The 16,444-nt window shown below is 45.0% G+C and overlaps 1 protein-coding gene across 2 annotated transcripts in view; it reads right to left on the reverse strand.

Moving 5' to 3' along the window:
* Positions 1 to 16,444, reverse strand: part of IMPG1 (interphotoreceptor matrix proteoglycan 1) — a 1,923,199-nt gene that overhangs the window by 851,746 nt on the left and 1,055,009 nt on the right. For both annotated transcript variants that reach the window (XM_069606284.1, XM_069606285.1), the window contains exon 11: positions 433 to 509. In XM_069606284.1, the coding sequence (XP_069462385.1) occupies positions 433 to 509 (77 nt within the window). The remainder of the gene's footprint in view (positions 1 to 432; positions 510 to 16,444) is intronic.

Below are 16,444 nucleotides of genomic sequence, written 5' to 3' on the forward strand. Positions count from 1 at the left end.
AAGGGTAACAATACATTTCACTCACACCCCCAGTCATACTTCCAAGGGTACACACATCTTAAATCTACCCTTTGTGCACACTCAAAACTAATCTAAACAATATATCTATCTCTTTGACTATCTGTCGACACATGTTTCAGCCAGTACTTGTTAGCTATACGTTTAAGCTAATTACTGCTCTGGCCTTCTTCAGGACAGGAATGGAAAACAAACTGGTGTGGTGGAGGGGGCAATGAATTCCAGAGCCTAGCTGCCGCGATGGAAAGGTAGCAGCTCCCATCCGGTTCACACGGAAACGAGGAACAGGGAGATGATGTGCATCCTGGGAGCGCAATGAAATCGTCATCACATATGGTTGAAATGTTTCCTGCAGTTTGATTTAGCAATTGATTTAGCGACAGAAATGGAATTATTGTAATTTTTCAGGCTTACCAACTCTGTGCCGGCTTCGGTTATGGTGACCAGGGGCTGGATGTCATTCTCCAGTTCAGCGGGCTGCGTACTCCGATCTGCAAGAGAAGGTGAGCGGAAGCTGTTACCATTCAATAAAACAGCACCGATGAAAAACACTGATCAAAGAATGCAGTGGCTGAAACTGGAGAAAAAAAACATCAAGACTAACTAACGGGAAGCAGATTATCATTCATCTGAAAGATTTATAGAACAGATGTTAAGGGGGGGGGTCTCATTTCCAAGTCCCAGGAACAGTCATTAGAGTGGCAGCGTCGCACTCGGCGCATTGTGTCGTGTTCATTACTTATGCATCGGATGCATCTCTCTTGTGAGGGAGAAGCTAGCTGGGGAAAGGCAGCCACCGTGTGCAACATCACGAAGAGAATGGATGGGGCAACGCAGCCTGGCCACTTGCACATTGAAATAGTGACTCTGTTTTACTTACCACACACTCCGAAGACACTTTTAAAATGAATAAACTAATATATAATGCATTTCCTTCCTGTACCTGATTTAATATAATGCCCACGCTTGACTTGAATTTTGACATCTAGGTTACCAAGGGAAAACAAAACATGCGTTTAATGCTTTTCCGAGACCCCAAAAGGGTGCGTGTCCCCCAAAGCAGCAAAGTTTGGGGGACACGCAACACAGTTCTGTAAATGGCCACAGCGCACCGCGGTAGCATTTCAATGGATTTTTGCTGCTACAGCAAAGGCTCGTTAACATTCCGCTGCACCAGGGCAACGTTTCTGGAACACGGGCCCAGGTGGAGTAGAAGCCAAGAGAGACGATGACAGCAGTAAACGAGACAGAGTGCGCCTCAGCAGAGTTTGGCAGGAGGCCAGACCTGTCACCATGCCATGTACTGGGAAAAGGTGCAGCAAACATTGGGTTTCCAGGTGCATGCCTACACTCTCGTTGAAGCCCCACAGCCCTGGAACGGCCGCTGCATTAGATGGACAGGCAGCAATGATGAAATGTGGCGGAAACTGAGAGTGCGCAGGATTGTTCTGAAGTGCGCTGAGGAGACGTCATACATCGCTGTATCTTTTTTTGTTATGTTTTAAACAATTAAACCTTTCACACAACGCTTAATATTCAAACCCATTACATGCATTGTATATAAAAGAAAGATGAAGAAAGAAAAAAAAAGGAAAATAAAACAGCAGCGGAAAATAGGCATATGATCTATACATTAAGCGTTATATCAGCTGCTCGGAAAACAGAAACCCTGCCCCTTCAGCTTTCTTATTCCAAATCCAAGGCAGAGCCTGCAGCCAAACGCGTATGAAAGACTTATTGACGTGAGAGCCTCGTCCTTTTGGGCCGTTGGTTTACAAGGAATCTTGTTTCGCTTTTTATCTGAAACACTGGTAACAGCTTTGTTGAGGCAGTGCAGCTCAGAAGTCAATGATTTGGGCGTCTGTAACTAGGGTTGCTGGATTTGGTCATTTACACATTGCATTCCTTGCCTGTGATGGAGGGGAAAAGGTGGCTATTTGCTTATCTTTCTTGTTTAATAGTCGTGATCTTGCACCTCAGCAGATATTTTACTTGCGAACAACGTAAAGTAAGTTTTATTATTTCTAAGGGGTCCTATTCCTAATGTTTAAGGTCATGGACAAATTAATTGTATGGCCACTGAGTTGGACTGATAACTCATTAGAACGGGTTCCAGTGAAAGACTGGTAATTGATAGTAGAGGATCTGCAAGTAATCCTTCTCTTGTGACCACCCACCCACCCGGAACTCGATTCTGGTATCGGCTCAGAATGTCCCGACAATTCTTCAATTTAGCAAATCTCTCAAAACATGGCCTTTTCAACACCTGACCAAGGACACATCCCAATAGAGATTCAAAACGAAGCACAGACCGCAACTCAAAATGCTGCGCTACTATTTAAGGATGCCGGCCCAGACACTGGCTACCCACACCCTGTGCACCAATCTGCTGCTCTCGAGCTAGGTCTGCCCTTTAAAAAATAAAATACACATTTTAAAAAGGTTAAAAAAGAACACATTTCTTGGATTTTAGGAGAGAAGTGATAAAGATCATTTAGTGCATGGTATCAAACTGGCATCTAGCTCTCAGGAAATGTGCTCAAGAGTTATTGGATTTGGGGCCACTACTGATTGCAGGTGCCCACATTGGGAAATTTTAAAACACAAGGTAAAATCTCATACCATTTTCCACACTCTGTTTTCATAAACATTTACTGGTTTTGACTAATACATTAGAGATAGCTAGACTGGATCTCATAACCTTGTGCCATTCTCAGAAGAATAAGCCTATAACTCAAGGGTGGCATCGGAAGGGTGGCAAGCTGGCTACGCTCGCCCTTCTGAGCACCTTGGAGAAATCTAACTTGCAACCTTTTAAAAGAGATGGCCTGCAGACAATACTATAAAAAAGCCAGAGGCAAGAGTTAAAAGGTCACTAAGGAGGGACGAATAGGACAATCTCGAGTAAGATGATCTTTTTAAGCACAGTGCTACGTTTTGAAGTACAGCTGCAAAAGGCCTGAGGCCACCATCACTGTCTAAGGGTAAACATCAGAAGTCAGTCCAGAGAAGAGGTCTGATAATTTCACCTGCTTGCATAACCCTGAGAATATGGCCCTTTAGGAACGTGCATATCTAATGGATGGGATCACACCAGAATATTTCTGAATCCAAATGATGGAACCAACTCAGAAAGATGGCAAAGTACTGTCTAATTAACAATTATCTAAAACAGGGGGGTTACAACGAACATCAATGGACATCTCCTCAGTCTTTCAATGATCTCTACACAAAATATGGTTTTTATATGAAAAATACGTCAGAGTGACATCATACTACGTGACAATAGTGAAAAAACCTATCAGGGTTCGGGATTGGTTAAGGGAGACATCAAAGTATACTTTTGTTTAGGAGCTAGGATTGTTATTGGTTGCCCATGATCAGGTGGACAACTTATGCCTACCTCTAAAAAACATGCAATTTCAGAAACATTAGACACGCAGTTCTCAGTGGTCTTCAAACTATGAGGTCCTTCGTTGTATGGACTAATATAATTGGCTGAAACGCTTGTGCCATGTCTGGAACATTCAGTTCATTTAGCAGCACGTAAGCCAAGACTGAGGTGAGGGAGGTAGTACATGAAGCTACCGCACCACCCAATTAGCCCAACATCTCTTATTGCCCATGCCTTCTGCCATGAAATTGTCTTTGTACTTGGCCTTGCAGAATATCCTTGTCTTTGAGAATGCACAGGAGTGAGCGCACTCATTATCGTGTCTGGGACTTCAAGTTCAAGCTCTATTTCCATATTTTGCTCAAGTGAAGTGAGACCACGATTTGGTGCATTTTGCAGCTTTTAAATGCTCTAAGTGAATTCAAGTTTAGCATCCTTTGTGTTCTATCTTGCGCCTTAATGTGAGAAGGTTCATCCTCTGCATACTCGTTCTTCTTCAGAACAGATAGCTGACCTTGCTTCTTGAATCTTGACTACAGGCCATGCAGCCTTGCCCTTCAGCTTCACAAGCCTATTATTCTTGCTGCTACACAGTTTTCTTTTCCAGCTTCATGGGTTCTGGCCTACTAAATTCATGATACCCATGTCCAGTTTATATACAATGGCGACTTTGCCTGCATTCTATTCACTACTCATAGCCAGCTTCTATGACGACTTAATCTATCTTGAATCTCAGCAACTATACATTTATTGAACGGTTGTTTTTCTGCAGCACTTCGTGCACGTGTAATCTTGCTTTTCTATATTGGGAAACTCACTTGATTCTTTACTTCGCCATTAGTTTCTTCAGGAACACCATCTTTAGCCAGTATCTCGAGATGTTGTGCACACTTCTTATGATGTCATTAATTCATTGAGTAGCTTCTTTTCACACTCCTTTGGTTTTTCCTCCTGCAGGTTATCATCATGTCGAGGATACATTCAGTAGTGCTGTCTCAATGGGTATCTTCTTTCGAACACTCGCTGCGGTATTTGTATTATGGCTGGAGTTAGACAGAGCACGATTTCATGTCTCGAATACACGGGAGGTGGGGGGGAGGATCTCCTGCAGATGCACACAGTTGCTCCTCCACAACCCCATGGTTGATCACACAATGGACAACTGTACCTTGATACCAGTTGTTCAATGGAGTGACATTTTTGGTTACATTCTTTGGACACCCCAATTTTCTCCTGCAAAAAGGTTCAGGTAACAATGTATTTGGCTGTCAGTCTGAAGGTGCCAGAACAAAATGTGGTTCCCGTAGATTTGCTTCAATATGAATCTTGGATTCTGGTTAACGGTTTTCTGTAAAATATTTAATGCAGTCACATCCATTACCCACCAAGCTGCAAGAAGCTTGGACCCTAAGTGCTACTGTCGCATCTCCATTCTAGATTCACATGCCAAGTGGTTTGGCTGAGCGATCTGTGCTAGGATTAAAGAATGGGCTTGGTCCCATAAAGTGTTTTGGATTTCAGGAGGGTGTTGGAACCAGTGGGGACAATCAGGAAACAATATTCATTCATAACAAGTATGTGTTGGGTTATAAGGGAATAATGTATCAATTCCCCTAGGGTTCCCTGGCCACTACATTTGAAGGGTTAAGAGAGGGTGGTTATTTTACACATGTTTTAATGTATTTGTTAATTCCTTGCCCCTAGCACATATTAGAGTATATCTTTATACACTTCATTTGGGGAACCAAAACATCTACACACTGGCCTATGTGGAAAATGTGGCATTGGTGGCATACAAAACAACATTCATGCAAGTGCTAGTCAAGTAGGTGGACTATATGACCCCCTGATTTTGCAACAGCAATAAAAATAGAAGATTGCACCCACAATTGGCATCAGGGGAGAATCTAGTGTAGGGCCAATAATCCTGACCTGGGAGTGATATTTTCTGGCAATTTCAAATGGATTTAGGTCATTGAGAAAATGAGGAATGGAAAAACACTTGGACAGAATGGGTTTCCAGTGAGGCACTGGAATATCTTGAAATGAAAGGTGGCTAAGATTATCCTACCCATGCCATGTTCCAAGAGAGCAAGGTGTGACAGATTGACTTCTGCGCTGCATGATTACAAGGATGACTAGAGGTTAAAGCACCCACTCTGCACTCACACTTATACAAAACAAGAGCCAACACAATCATAAAGGTATAACAGGCACAGTCAAGAGATATACCTTCTTTGCCTCTGTGGTAACATGATCTTCGTGAAGCCTATACTCTCAAGAGGGGTGTGAATGCGGTTCAGTAGCAACCCAAACAGTGAAGTATAACAGTCCAAAATAAAGGAATGTTCAATCAAAGTTCTATACAAATATATACTTTAATTAAACACACCATGTACAATACAACTAACTAGAAAACACTGTTAAAAACCATCCCTAAATAAGCAACACAGAATACACAAAGATAGAATAGGTGCAGTACTCTGGATAATGAGACAGGGGAGACAAGCAATTAAAAGACCACAATGTTCAAAAGGATATCTCGTGAGCTTTCAAAAGGGATTGGAATGACCTATCCAATCTCCATGTCCCAAACATGGACCAGGGGGACAGATGTCAATCGTAATACCTTTGCAAATGTCTTTACGTTTTGATGGTGTTGTGCCTGGGTCGAACAGAAGGTAGCTGCAGCCTCGAAGCATCTACTCGAGCTGCGCAGATTGGACGGTCACCAGGTTGGGTCAGTGCTTGAGGTTCAAGATTTGACAGTGGTACAGTCAAGTCAGTGCGTAGGCTTGGAGGTCACTATTTGGTGCACACGCAGGTTGGGTTAATCAATTTACATGAGTGACGATGAAGAAGCTGTTGCTTCAAATGGTGACTCAAGCAATTCAAGGCTGCAGTACTTCAGCAGTAGCTTCAGCTGGCGTAGTGCAGCGTCGAGCAGACGTGAACAGCAAATGGCAGCTTAGAGAGCGATGAAAGACAAACGCAGCTTTGAAGTGTCCTGGAGGTTTGCTTGACATTAAACACGCTCAAATCACGCCTTGAAGCAGTTTGGCTTGGAAAACACAGACATCCTAGCTGCTTGGGCTTTCAGGAGCTGTGAGGTCACCCCATGGTCTCAAGGGCCAAGGTTAGTCCTTTTCTTAGGCTTAGATAGGGAAGGCTGGCACACACCTTTGGCTGGCAGAGTTGCAGTCTTGGTCCAGTAGCAGCGTTTGCTGCCACTGGTCCCTGGGGATGGTTAGGGGGCGGAGCTTGCCTTTGCCTTACAGCACCTGGCGTCACCTCACAACTGGGGGCCCCTGGATAGGACAACAAAATCTTATTTCAGGATTGATGCCCAAAGGATGAATCAAAGAAGTGGTGTGAGCCCCCTTCTTTTAGAGGTAAAAGTCCACAGGTGATTGGACTAAAGCTAGCCTGCGTTAGGGGTCCAATCCCTGCTTTTGAAATGAGTGGACTTTGCCCTTCTGACATCACATCCAAAATGCTTTGCGATACAGGAAGTGGAGGGGGTAGGAATGAGGAAGAGAGGCAGAGAGATACAAAATGGCAGAAGTTTCCCAAACCTGTACAGATCTCCCTCTGGCTACACAAACCTCTTCCCTTCCCTTCTCAGTAGAATCAAATTCCTTTATAAATGCAGCACCCTGGTGAGAAGAAAGCACTTTGTGAATGGGTGTGTCCCTTTTGTCCTGTTCCTAGGTAAGCTTCATGTAGAGTGTCAGTCTCTGTAAAAGGGTGTTACCTGACCTTACAAAGGAACAGAGAGAGGCAATCCCCCAAGGCTATAGTCCTGCAAGGGCGCAGGGGGAGCCTTGTCTGGAATGAATACACATAACCCTTCCACGGCAGAACTGGGCCCACAGGGCTAACACATGTGTGATATTAATTTAATGTGGATGGGATAACTCTGAGAGATGCTGGCCACCATACGCTAAATCGGGTATGGCTTATATTTACAGTTTACAGTGCCACCCGTACAGGAACCCAAGAATTATGCAGTTTTTGGAACAGGTGTGCATATCATAAATGCAGCCCCTGTGTAGCAGAGACTTGGCTGCCACTGCAGCTGTGAAAATGCCCCTGTGATCTCTAAACCTGTTCTGTGCTAATAGTGGAGCACAGGGGTGTTGCTAGGTCTGGAAAAGATAAGGGGCTAAGCTAATGTCGGGACTTGCGGGACTCGGGGCTAGCTAGCATTTTGGTTATAGCTCCTGAGCTTCTATCCATGGCTACAACCAAAGGACCTGGGCCTATAGTCCCCTTACCCCCCCTCCCCCGAGCAACGCCTCTGGGAGCAGGTGCTGCAAATCAGGATACTGATGCAGCACAGCACAGGGACACACTATGCTTTTCGCGTGGAGTTTATGAAAGGGAAATCTGATTAGCAGATTAAAACAGAGCTTTCACACCCTTGATGGCAATTCATCCCAAGAGGATTGGGGAAAAGGTAGCGAAGTCGGTGTGCAGTGCAGCAAGGTTTGCTGTACCATTGGAAGAGCTAGGTTTCAGTGATGGCCATTGCAGAGAACTCATGGTAGTGGGAGTTGGCGTGGTCAGTGATGCAGAAATCTTTATTACAGAGGGATTGGGTATTCCAGAGGCTCAGTGGGAGGTTGATGGGGGTGATTGGGGCAATGGGGATTGTGAGAGAGTGGCTGAGGGATGACAGACTGGATAAATCAGGTTCGAGTCAGTAGTGCATACGAGAGATTAGTGGCCAGAGTGCCCTTCAGAGGGTGAATAGAGGATAGGAATGGGGAGAGTGTAAAAGGGCTTTTGGCGGAGCAGTGGGATAGAAAAGGCAGTAAACAGATACCCTGACCAAGAGCTAAAATGAGAACACTGAGTAGGATAAGTGAGAAGGATAAAGGTATGTGGATGAATGAGTAGATATGTCAACGGAGAAAGAGGAGTGTGCAGATAACGTTGGACATCACACTATGAACTGTGGCCAAAATTCACACGAGGGTGACAGGTTCTGTAGTTCAGTAGTGATCATAGAATAGACCAAGAGGCAAGTGTTAGGTGTAGTGGTGAGCGCATGTATTGAAATCAGGGTGTTCAGGTCCATGGGCGTCCACAGTTTAGTTATAAATCAATCAGAGTGCCACAATATCCAGATGGTTAATAATCAGGGTTTTGCTGGACCTTGTGACTCTGGCAGACAAAGCAATCAACACTTTGCTCAGAGGCAATCAAAACTGTAGGGCTTCAGTTGATGCACTTCATTCTGGGGCCTTTTCTTCTAGGGGCAGTTGCCATTTAAAACATTAAATATGCAGTATGTGCATGGATTGCTACGTTCCCAGGCTGAGGAGTGCTGTAAAATCAAAATAGCTCTTTGCCAACCAAGGACTGCATAGAGGATTGCTTTCAGCAGTCTGATGTGCCTGGTTGCAGTCAGTTGATGTAGCCCATGCCACAACAAACACTGCAGAGAAGAAAGGGCAGGGAGCACCATCCCGCTGTGTAGTAACAGCTGTGCATGGCATGGCACTGCACAATGCGCACTTTTAGTGAAAGGAAGGGGGATCCTCAAAATGCTGTGCTGCTGTCGGAACAACTGAGGAAGATCTGAAGCGCTAACCCAGTGCCTAAGGTGCAGCTGGATGTATGACAGAGCCAGTGGCCACCTAGAACAATACACCCCTGTCAAAAGGCAAGAGACCAGATGAATGTCGATGGATAGCTAAAGCAGGATGAGAGTGGGAGATATGAGCAAAGCAGCCAGGCATAATAGTGACGTGAGACAAGAAGGAATCTGTTAAACGTCAGGACCAGGTCAAGAGAGCGTGCCCAAGGATGCTTCGCACGAGAAAAGCAGGCATAGAGAGGAATGGGAGAAGCAGAACATGATACTTCAGACTAAGGGAGAAAAGCTCTAGCCCAAGAAAAAAGCAAACTTTTGGGAGCTCGAGTATGTGGCCAGAAGCACCTTGGAAGAAAGTAAATTAAGGAAGCTAGTCCAGTGTGGAGAATATGCAAACCTGGATAAATAGTCTGTGTTCCTAGAGCAAACAGAGAGAGACACTCTTGCCTAGAAACAATGCATGCTGAGGTACATAATCCTAACTCCCAGAGAACATCAGGCTGAAAATGCTATGTGCTAGTAGAGCGAGCCCTTCAGTGACAGAATAAGCGGAGAAAAATATTACTGTGTGGCAATACTTCATGCTGAAATACAGCATCTGAAAATGCCACTACAAAATGAGAAAGTTTTCACATGTGTGGATGCGTTGCCTGCTGGGGTACAGAGGGCAAACTGGGAAAGTCTGTGTGAAAATGCTACCTTCTGGGACACATCATACATTCTCAGAAACAAGTGAGAAAAGAATTACTGTATGCAAACTGTGTTGCATGCCGGAATGTAGCATGTGACAAATCAAATTCCAGGGTACCAGTGGTCCAGGGGTAAATATCGTTTTCTAAACCATCTACACCAGAAGAGATCTGAACACATTGGAATAACAAGCAAATTATAAACCTCCTTGTCCATTTTGGTAACGTGAACAGAACCGCAGGCTTATCTCCGAAAGGTTGTGGATCATTGGTTTGTTGCAACACAACGAAAGTACAATTATTAACCAATGATAAAAGGGACTGTTCAGTCTAGGTTGTACCAAAATATTGACTTTATTTATATCACAACTGACAGTTTTAGCAACACTACGAAATACAACCCACCCTGTAAAGGAATGCAGAGGACAGACAGTTTCAAAAAAGGAAAAGGAATGTAGTTTGGATACTGACAGGAGGGTAGTCATTATGGTCAATAACCACAATAGTTTAAGTTTACTTGGCTTCCCACAAAGGGAACTGTGGGTCTTAATATGTCTCTAGGAGCCTTCTGTGAAGGATCAGGGGGCCAGAACCACAATGTACCTTGTGCAGTAGGTGTTCTTTATGCTTGATAGGGTCGAGTTGGCTTCAGGGCGCTTTGCAGGCTTCTGTGACAGAGTTCAAGACTTGAGTCACCTGAGGGTGTGAAGTCGCAAGATGGTTTGGCGAGCAAAGCTGGAAAAACGGCTGCAGGCTGGCCTAAACAATGGCTCGGACCAGGAATCATTGTCTCAGTGCTTATCAGCAGTTCTGAAGCACTGCTTGAGATGTCTCGGATGTCTTTAAGCAACAGCGGCTTGACAACAGTCAGCATTGCCTTCGGTTGCAGGTCAAGGAACTTGACTGACTCGAAAATGTCCTTTAAGGCAGACGTTGGTAGATGCTTGTCGAGGCACTTCTCCCAGCTTCTTCAATGGGCTTGTGTCATCTTTTATGGTTGACAGCCTACAGCTGTGGAGTGTGTTGCAGGCAGCTGCCCTGTTCTTGGTTGTAGGTCCAGAGACCTTCTGGCACTTCCTATCCAGGAAGCTTGCTGCAGAGCCGACCAGGGCACGCTGTGTGCTGGCTGGGTACCAGCTCTGGAGCGGCTAGAGGGTCCTCTGAGTTCTGTATTTCCCTCTGTTCACTGGGAGGTGTTTAGGGGAGGGGTCTTGCTTTTCTCTTTGGATATCCTGGCCTTCCTTCACTATCAGAAGATGAAAGGGAGGCTGTACCTTTAGCCAGGGTCCAAGGTGGAGTTCTTCTTTGTTACTTCAAGTGAAGTCTTCAGATGATCTGCCTAAAGATGGACTCTGGCCCTCTTTTAAAGGCAAGCGGGCCACAGTGATTGACATAGGCTAACCCTATCTTCATGAACCAATCTTGGGGTCCCTACCAACAATCTCCTGTATGCGTGAGGTCATAACCAGAGTGATTTGCAACAGGAACAGTAAAGGGGTGAAAACAGGAGCAAAGTGTGCCTCAGAGCTAAAAGGGCGGAAACGTTCCCTCAACGGAAAGCTCTGGCCACACTCCCTTCTGACACTAAGTCCGACCCATCTTCCTGTCTGTTGGGTTCAAAGAGAGTCTCTGGTTAATGGTCCTCTCTATGTGGTTACTGTTAAAGTGGCAGGTCTCCTTTGAAGCTGCAGCAAGACTCTCTGGCTCCTGAAAACCACATTCTCATACCTTATGAATGGGGTCCCCCTATCGGGTTGGCTTACTGTAAACAGCAGTCCTAGACCTGACAGCTCACTGTCATTGATACATTGATACTGAGGGTGGGAGCGGGCTTCAGGTTGACATAGTTACATTTGAAAGATTGTTGGATTTCCTGTCTCCTTTGTTAACCTCTGCGGCCAGGCCCCATGTGGGCCTGTGTGAAATACCCACAATCGGTATGTTAATCGCTGCCACCAGCTGTAGGGCCTAACAAAAGAGCAGGGTGGATGCATGGAGCCTTTGTTAATTAATCAGGCTGGCCATGGCAGGGGAAGGTCAGTTCACCCCCTTCTTGGAGATGATATAGTGCACTCCTGGCTGTCACATTCCAACTAAATGTGACAGGCAGACTGTGGCTGTAGGGTGTGTCCACCCAGAGTACACAGGTCTATGTGTTTGTCGTGGTGTGAGCATAGGAACATATGTGTGGATTAGCCCCACACATTTTCCTGAGGTTGGTATATCATCATTCCATGTAATCGAAAATGTCAAAAATCCCAGGCAAGTGCACTCCCACCATGCAGATCGTCGAATTCCTCACAGTAGAGCTCTACATTTCTAGAAAAAAAACAAAAATGTCCTTTGTACAAGACAAACTTCATCCTGGGACATCAGGTGTAAGATCCTAGGCTGATCAAGACAGTGCCCGTTGGAGTCAATAATCCAGAAGTCCTTTATACTGTGTAGACAGGCATTAGGAGACCGAGGTGGGCCGTGCTGCTTGAGTCCTGACAAGGAGATCATCTTCACAAGATGAACCCAGTGTGATGGGTACCAACAACATCAATGCACAAATAACACTTCGGTCAAAGTGAAATAGTGTTGCCATGTCTTCTATTTGTGGAAGTCTTTCACATAGTCCAGTCCATCTGTGCAGAATCTGTGCTATCAGCCTTTTGTCACATCCTTTCGTGAGGCTTGCAGCATATTTGTGCAAGACGGAATGCAATTTCGTTTTATAAAACTCTGTGGAAGAGTCAATTTGACTCTCCATAAGAAGAAGGCTTGTAACAATGCACTTATGCTAATTGGTTTTCTCTTGACTAAATGCAGTGCAGTGTAATAGACCCAACATTTGAAAAGCACACACATCCAAGCTTCCATCACAGAACATGCCACACAACGCTTAAGCTGCCTTGCAATACAACTGAGCTTCTGTGTGTCAAACATCGCCACTTGGAGGTTGCGAAAAGAACCTCCTCGGTATTTCAGAGGATACTATCAGACTAAAAATACATCACAGCTAGCCTGTCCGTCTACAAGGAGTCCTTTCTCGAGGTCTGCAACGCTTCTGACACTCTTACCTGCCGATCTCTTCCTTAAATAGATCACAGAAGACCCTTTTGCAAACAGCAGCATTGTGTTTGCCCTCATGACCACAAATTGTCCGACCTTTCCCATGACAAATGTATTCATGTTGAGCGCTGTCCTCTAGCATAGCGAGAAAGGAAAGGCAGGGCGAGGCTTGCTCGGGGAATTCCAGCGCGGATGATCAGTGGAGCTGTCAAGCTTCAGCTCCTCTTAAAGTGTCGTATGTACGAATGCTCGAGAAATGATGTAAGGAAATGGTCATTGGAAATGAATGGAGCAGTACAGAGTGGATACCTGTGAAACGCTGTTCTGGAAACTAGGGCAGCGCGTGCCACTCACCCAGGATTGCAATCCAGGATTTTGCAATGGCCCAATACACAATGTACATTGTCTAATGAAAATCGTTTTGTGTAAACTAACATATGTGTTCATAATGAATATCTGAAAAATCCGACTGGAATTTACTATTCAGAGGATGGTTGAGCCCAGTTTAACTCGTCTCAAAGTTTGGTCAACAAATTACGTCCAAGCACAGTATATCCTTCACTGTTTTATGGTTTACTTCCCTCCAGTTTCCACTTTAGTTTGAGTTGCCTACTAAATGAGACAGTGTGCTTTCCCCTTGTGTATTGGGCTGTCATACCACACTTCCACGTTCCCGCGATCCCTGAGGGGGATATTAAGGAGAGAGTTGGCAAGGAATTCTATATACTGCGATTGACAGTCAATATATCAGGCCTACTGAGGCTCTGGGCAAAAGACAAGAAGAGGCGGCCTAGAAGCCGGCATTTGATTAATATGTATGCTCTATGGATTGAGCCATTCTTTGTTTATCGCCGTGGTTCCCTTCTGGATAGCACTCTTCAATGACATGCGCAATAAGAAATTAACAGCTCGAGTGCTATGGATTTGTCCACGGCACTACATTCCCAGTGCTAATGGCTTGAGAGACACGTCATACCCATCATTCCTGCATTGATTCACCCCTCTTGTATCTTGAAAAGAGGGAGGAACATGTAACGTTGTGACATGCCCAGTGGCCAGAGTAGACAAACTGTACTGGGCGTCCGATTCTCCGCTAGTTGTCAATTACCGAACCTTTGGGATTATGGTTAACTGACATTTTCGGTAAGTCCCACCTATTCTGATGGTGTCAGATTTTGAGTGAGCACACAATGCGCATTCAGTAACATGTGCGCCTGTTGCCAGCAGTGGCCGGAAACCACCCTGGCAACTGCCAATTCCACCAACTGGTCGTTTGCATGTGGATTCTGGTGTCACTGCTCCACATTAGCGACAGTGCGAAAGGGTCGGACACATACACTACGTCCTCTGGTGGCGGTCCGCTTATTAGACTTTCGCTATTGTGCAGGATTGTGACCAGAGAACAGAGGAAAGGTCACCTACCTCCCACCCAGGCATAACCTATCTTCCACATATTTTTCTTCATCGTCTTGTAAATCCCCTAATAGCCGCCTACTTACCATTTTCACACTTTTCCTCTTTTGATTGTTTCCCATGTAACTCAAGTCTTCTTTGTTCCCTTTTCTGCGTTGCACTGCAGCTAAAATGTACAAGTTGTATCACACGGAGGTGTTCAAGGAGGGGTGGAGATGTCCCGAGCTGGTGGGAATCCTTTCGCACAAGATGGTCTTTTGCAATACAGGGAATTTTGGTGGGCAGCCAATTGAAGTTTGTATTATGGTAATGACAGCAACAGAGTTTAGAAGGATGTGTGGTTTTCAGAGATAAGTGACCTTTATTCAAAGATCTGAAATGAGAGCCCCAGTATGCACTCCTGCTGGTGCCCTTATATGGACTTCTTACTGTTATGTTATATGTTGCTTGCATAGTCCTAACAACCCAATGGCATTGAAACACTTAATTATAGCCCCTAGTACCAGTTTGCAGAACAACTCATTGCAGTGGTCAATACAGGTATTGACTGAACAGGTTAGTTCTGAATAGCTTTTAAAAGCAAGTGTGTCTGATTACGTGCAGAAATCACCAGGAAGCTCATTCCAGGTTAGAGCACGTGTCCTACTTGCTCTTCACCATTGGGTGCCAGCAAAAAATGTTCTCGGCAGCATTTTCGTTAGTTACGAACCACATGCAATTAGATGAAAATGCTGCTGAATAACTTGCAATCCGCCCTCTAATAAAAAAAATAACAGGCACCATGCAGGCATTTTGCGACACAGCCGTGTCGTCCTCTGCACCAATGCCCAGGACCCCCCCCCCCGAGAATAAGGTGGTACCTGGGTGTCAAGAAAAGCACAGTGAAGCATGGGGTTTACCAGACTCACTGCGCCTTGAACTGAATTCGGGCCCTGACTGATGTAAATACGATGTTAGTGTGTTGAAGTGGTGTTAAATTGCACAAGGTATGGAACTCCACAATTTAGCACAACTGGAGCAAAATAACAAAGAAATGTAAGTTACTGCAACATTGTTAATTTGTTGCACTCAGGTCCCGATTCTCACGTTGGCGCAGTGAGCGTGCTAAAGAGCACGAATCGCTGTGCCAAAACAGGACGGACAGGCTCCACCACTATTCTCTCGTGGGCCTGGGCGTCCTCGTAGTGCACGACAGTGCACCGTGGATATTGTGCCTGTTTTTGGGCAAAAGGGGCACAATGCGCAAATCTCTGCAGCACTTTTGTAAAATAACGACATAATCGTTATTTTACAAAACTGCTGCAGAGAACATGGGTGTATATGAATACTTTCACTTTACTCCACTGTCAAGTGGCACAGGGTTTCTAAAACTTCTATAGGGTTCTGCAGAATCTTATCTCTTGTTGAGATCCAATCTATGTTCCAAAGTTGCTTTCTCAATCTCCATAGAGGCAGATATCATGGTTTCTACAATCATCCCCATTGTTTTTAACAACCAACAAGCTAATTAAACAACTTTGCTCACCCTAACAGCAGCTTCAACGTTGTATCCTGCCCTGACACAGGATACAACGTTGAAGCTGCTTACTTTACTGGTTTGGCTACCCACCTGCACTGCACCAGCTTCCTGTGGCACTCCTCCACAATACCGGCACCAAAATAGTACCGTATATGTGTGCCACTTTAGCGCACATTTAAAAGTTGAGGCGTGCCACAAGAATACCTGTCTTAAGTGGCAGGTAACAAATGTGGCGATTGCTAGGTTGGTGGCCCACCCATCCTAGCAACCGCCATATATATTCCGAAAGTGGTGCATTCATACCGACTTTGGAAGAATGCACCACCTTCAGAATAGGTCTTAAGTATGGAAAAGTTTGTTAATGCTTTTAACAACCGTTTCGGTAGTTAACACTCACTTGAGAATCGGTCCCTCAAGAATCGGGCCCTTGAGATTCTTGGCTAGGTGTTAATTACCAAAAAAGGCAGATTAAAGTTTACCAGTATTTTTAGTAATTAACACCTATTCTGATGCTGCCAGATTTTTCGGAGGGAGCACACAATGCATCAGTTTAGGCACCTCTGCGCCTGTTGCCACCATTGGCTAGAAACCAACCTGCCAACTGGCAATTTCCACAAAGCGGTCATTTGCATGTTGATTCTGGTGGCACGACTCCACATTAGCAACAGAGTTAAATTTTAGGACATGTATGCTACCTCCTCTAATGGCGGTTGACTTATTACACTTTCGCTATTGTGGAGGAGCGCGACCAG

Source organism: Ambystoma mexicanum, chromosome 4p (genome assembly GCF_040938575.1).
Source record: "Ambystoma mexicanum isolate Mex_15411 chromosome 4p, UKY_AmexF1_1, whole genome shotgun sequence".
NCBI classification, from domain to species: domain Eukaryota; kingdom Metazoa; phylum Chordata; class Amphibia; order Caudata; family Ambystomatidae; genus Ambystoma; species Ambystoma mexicanum.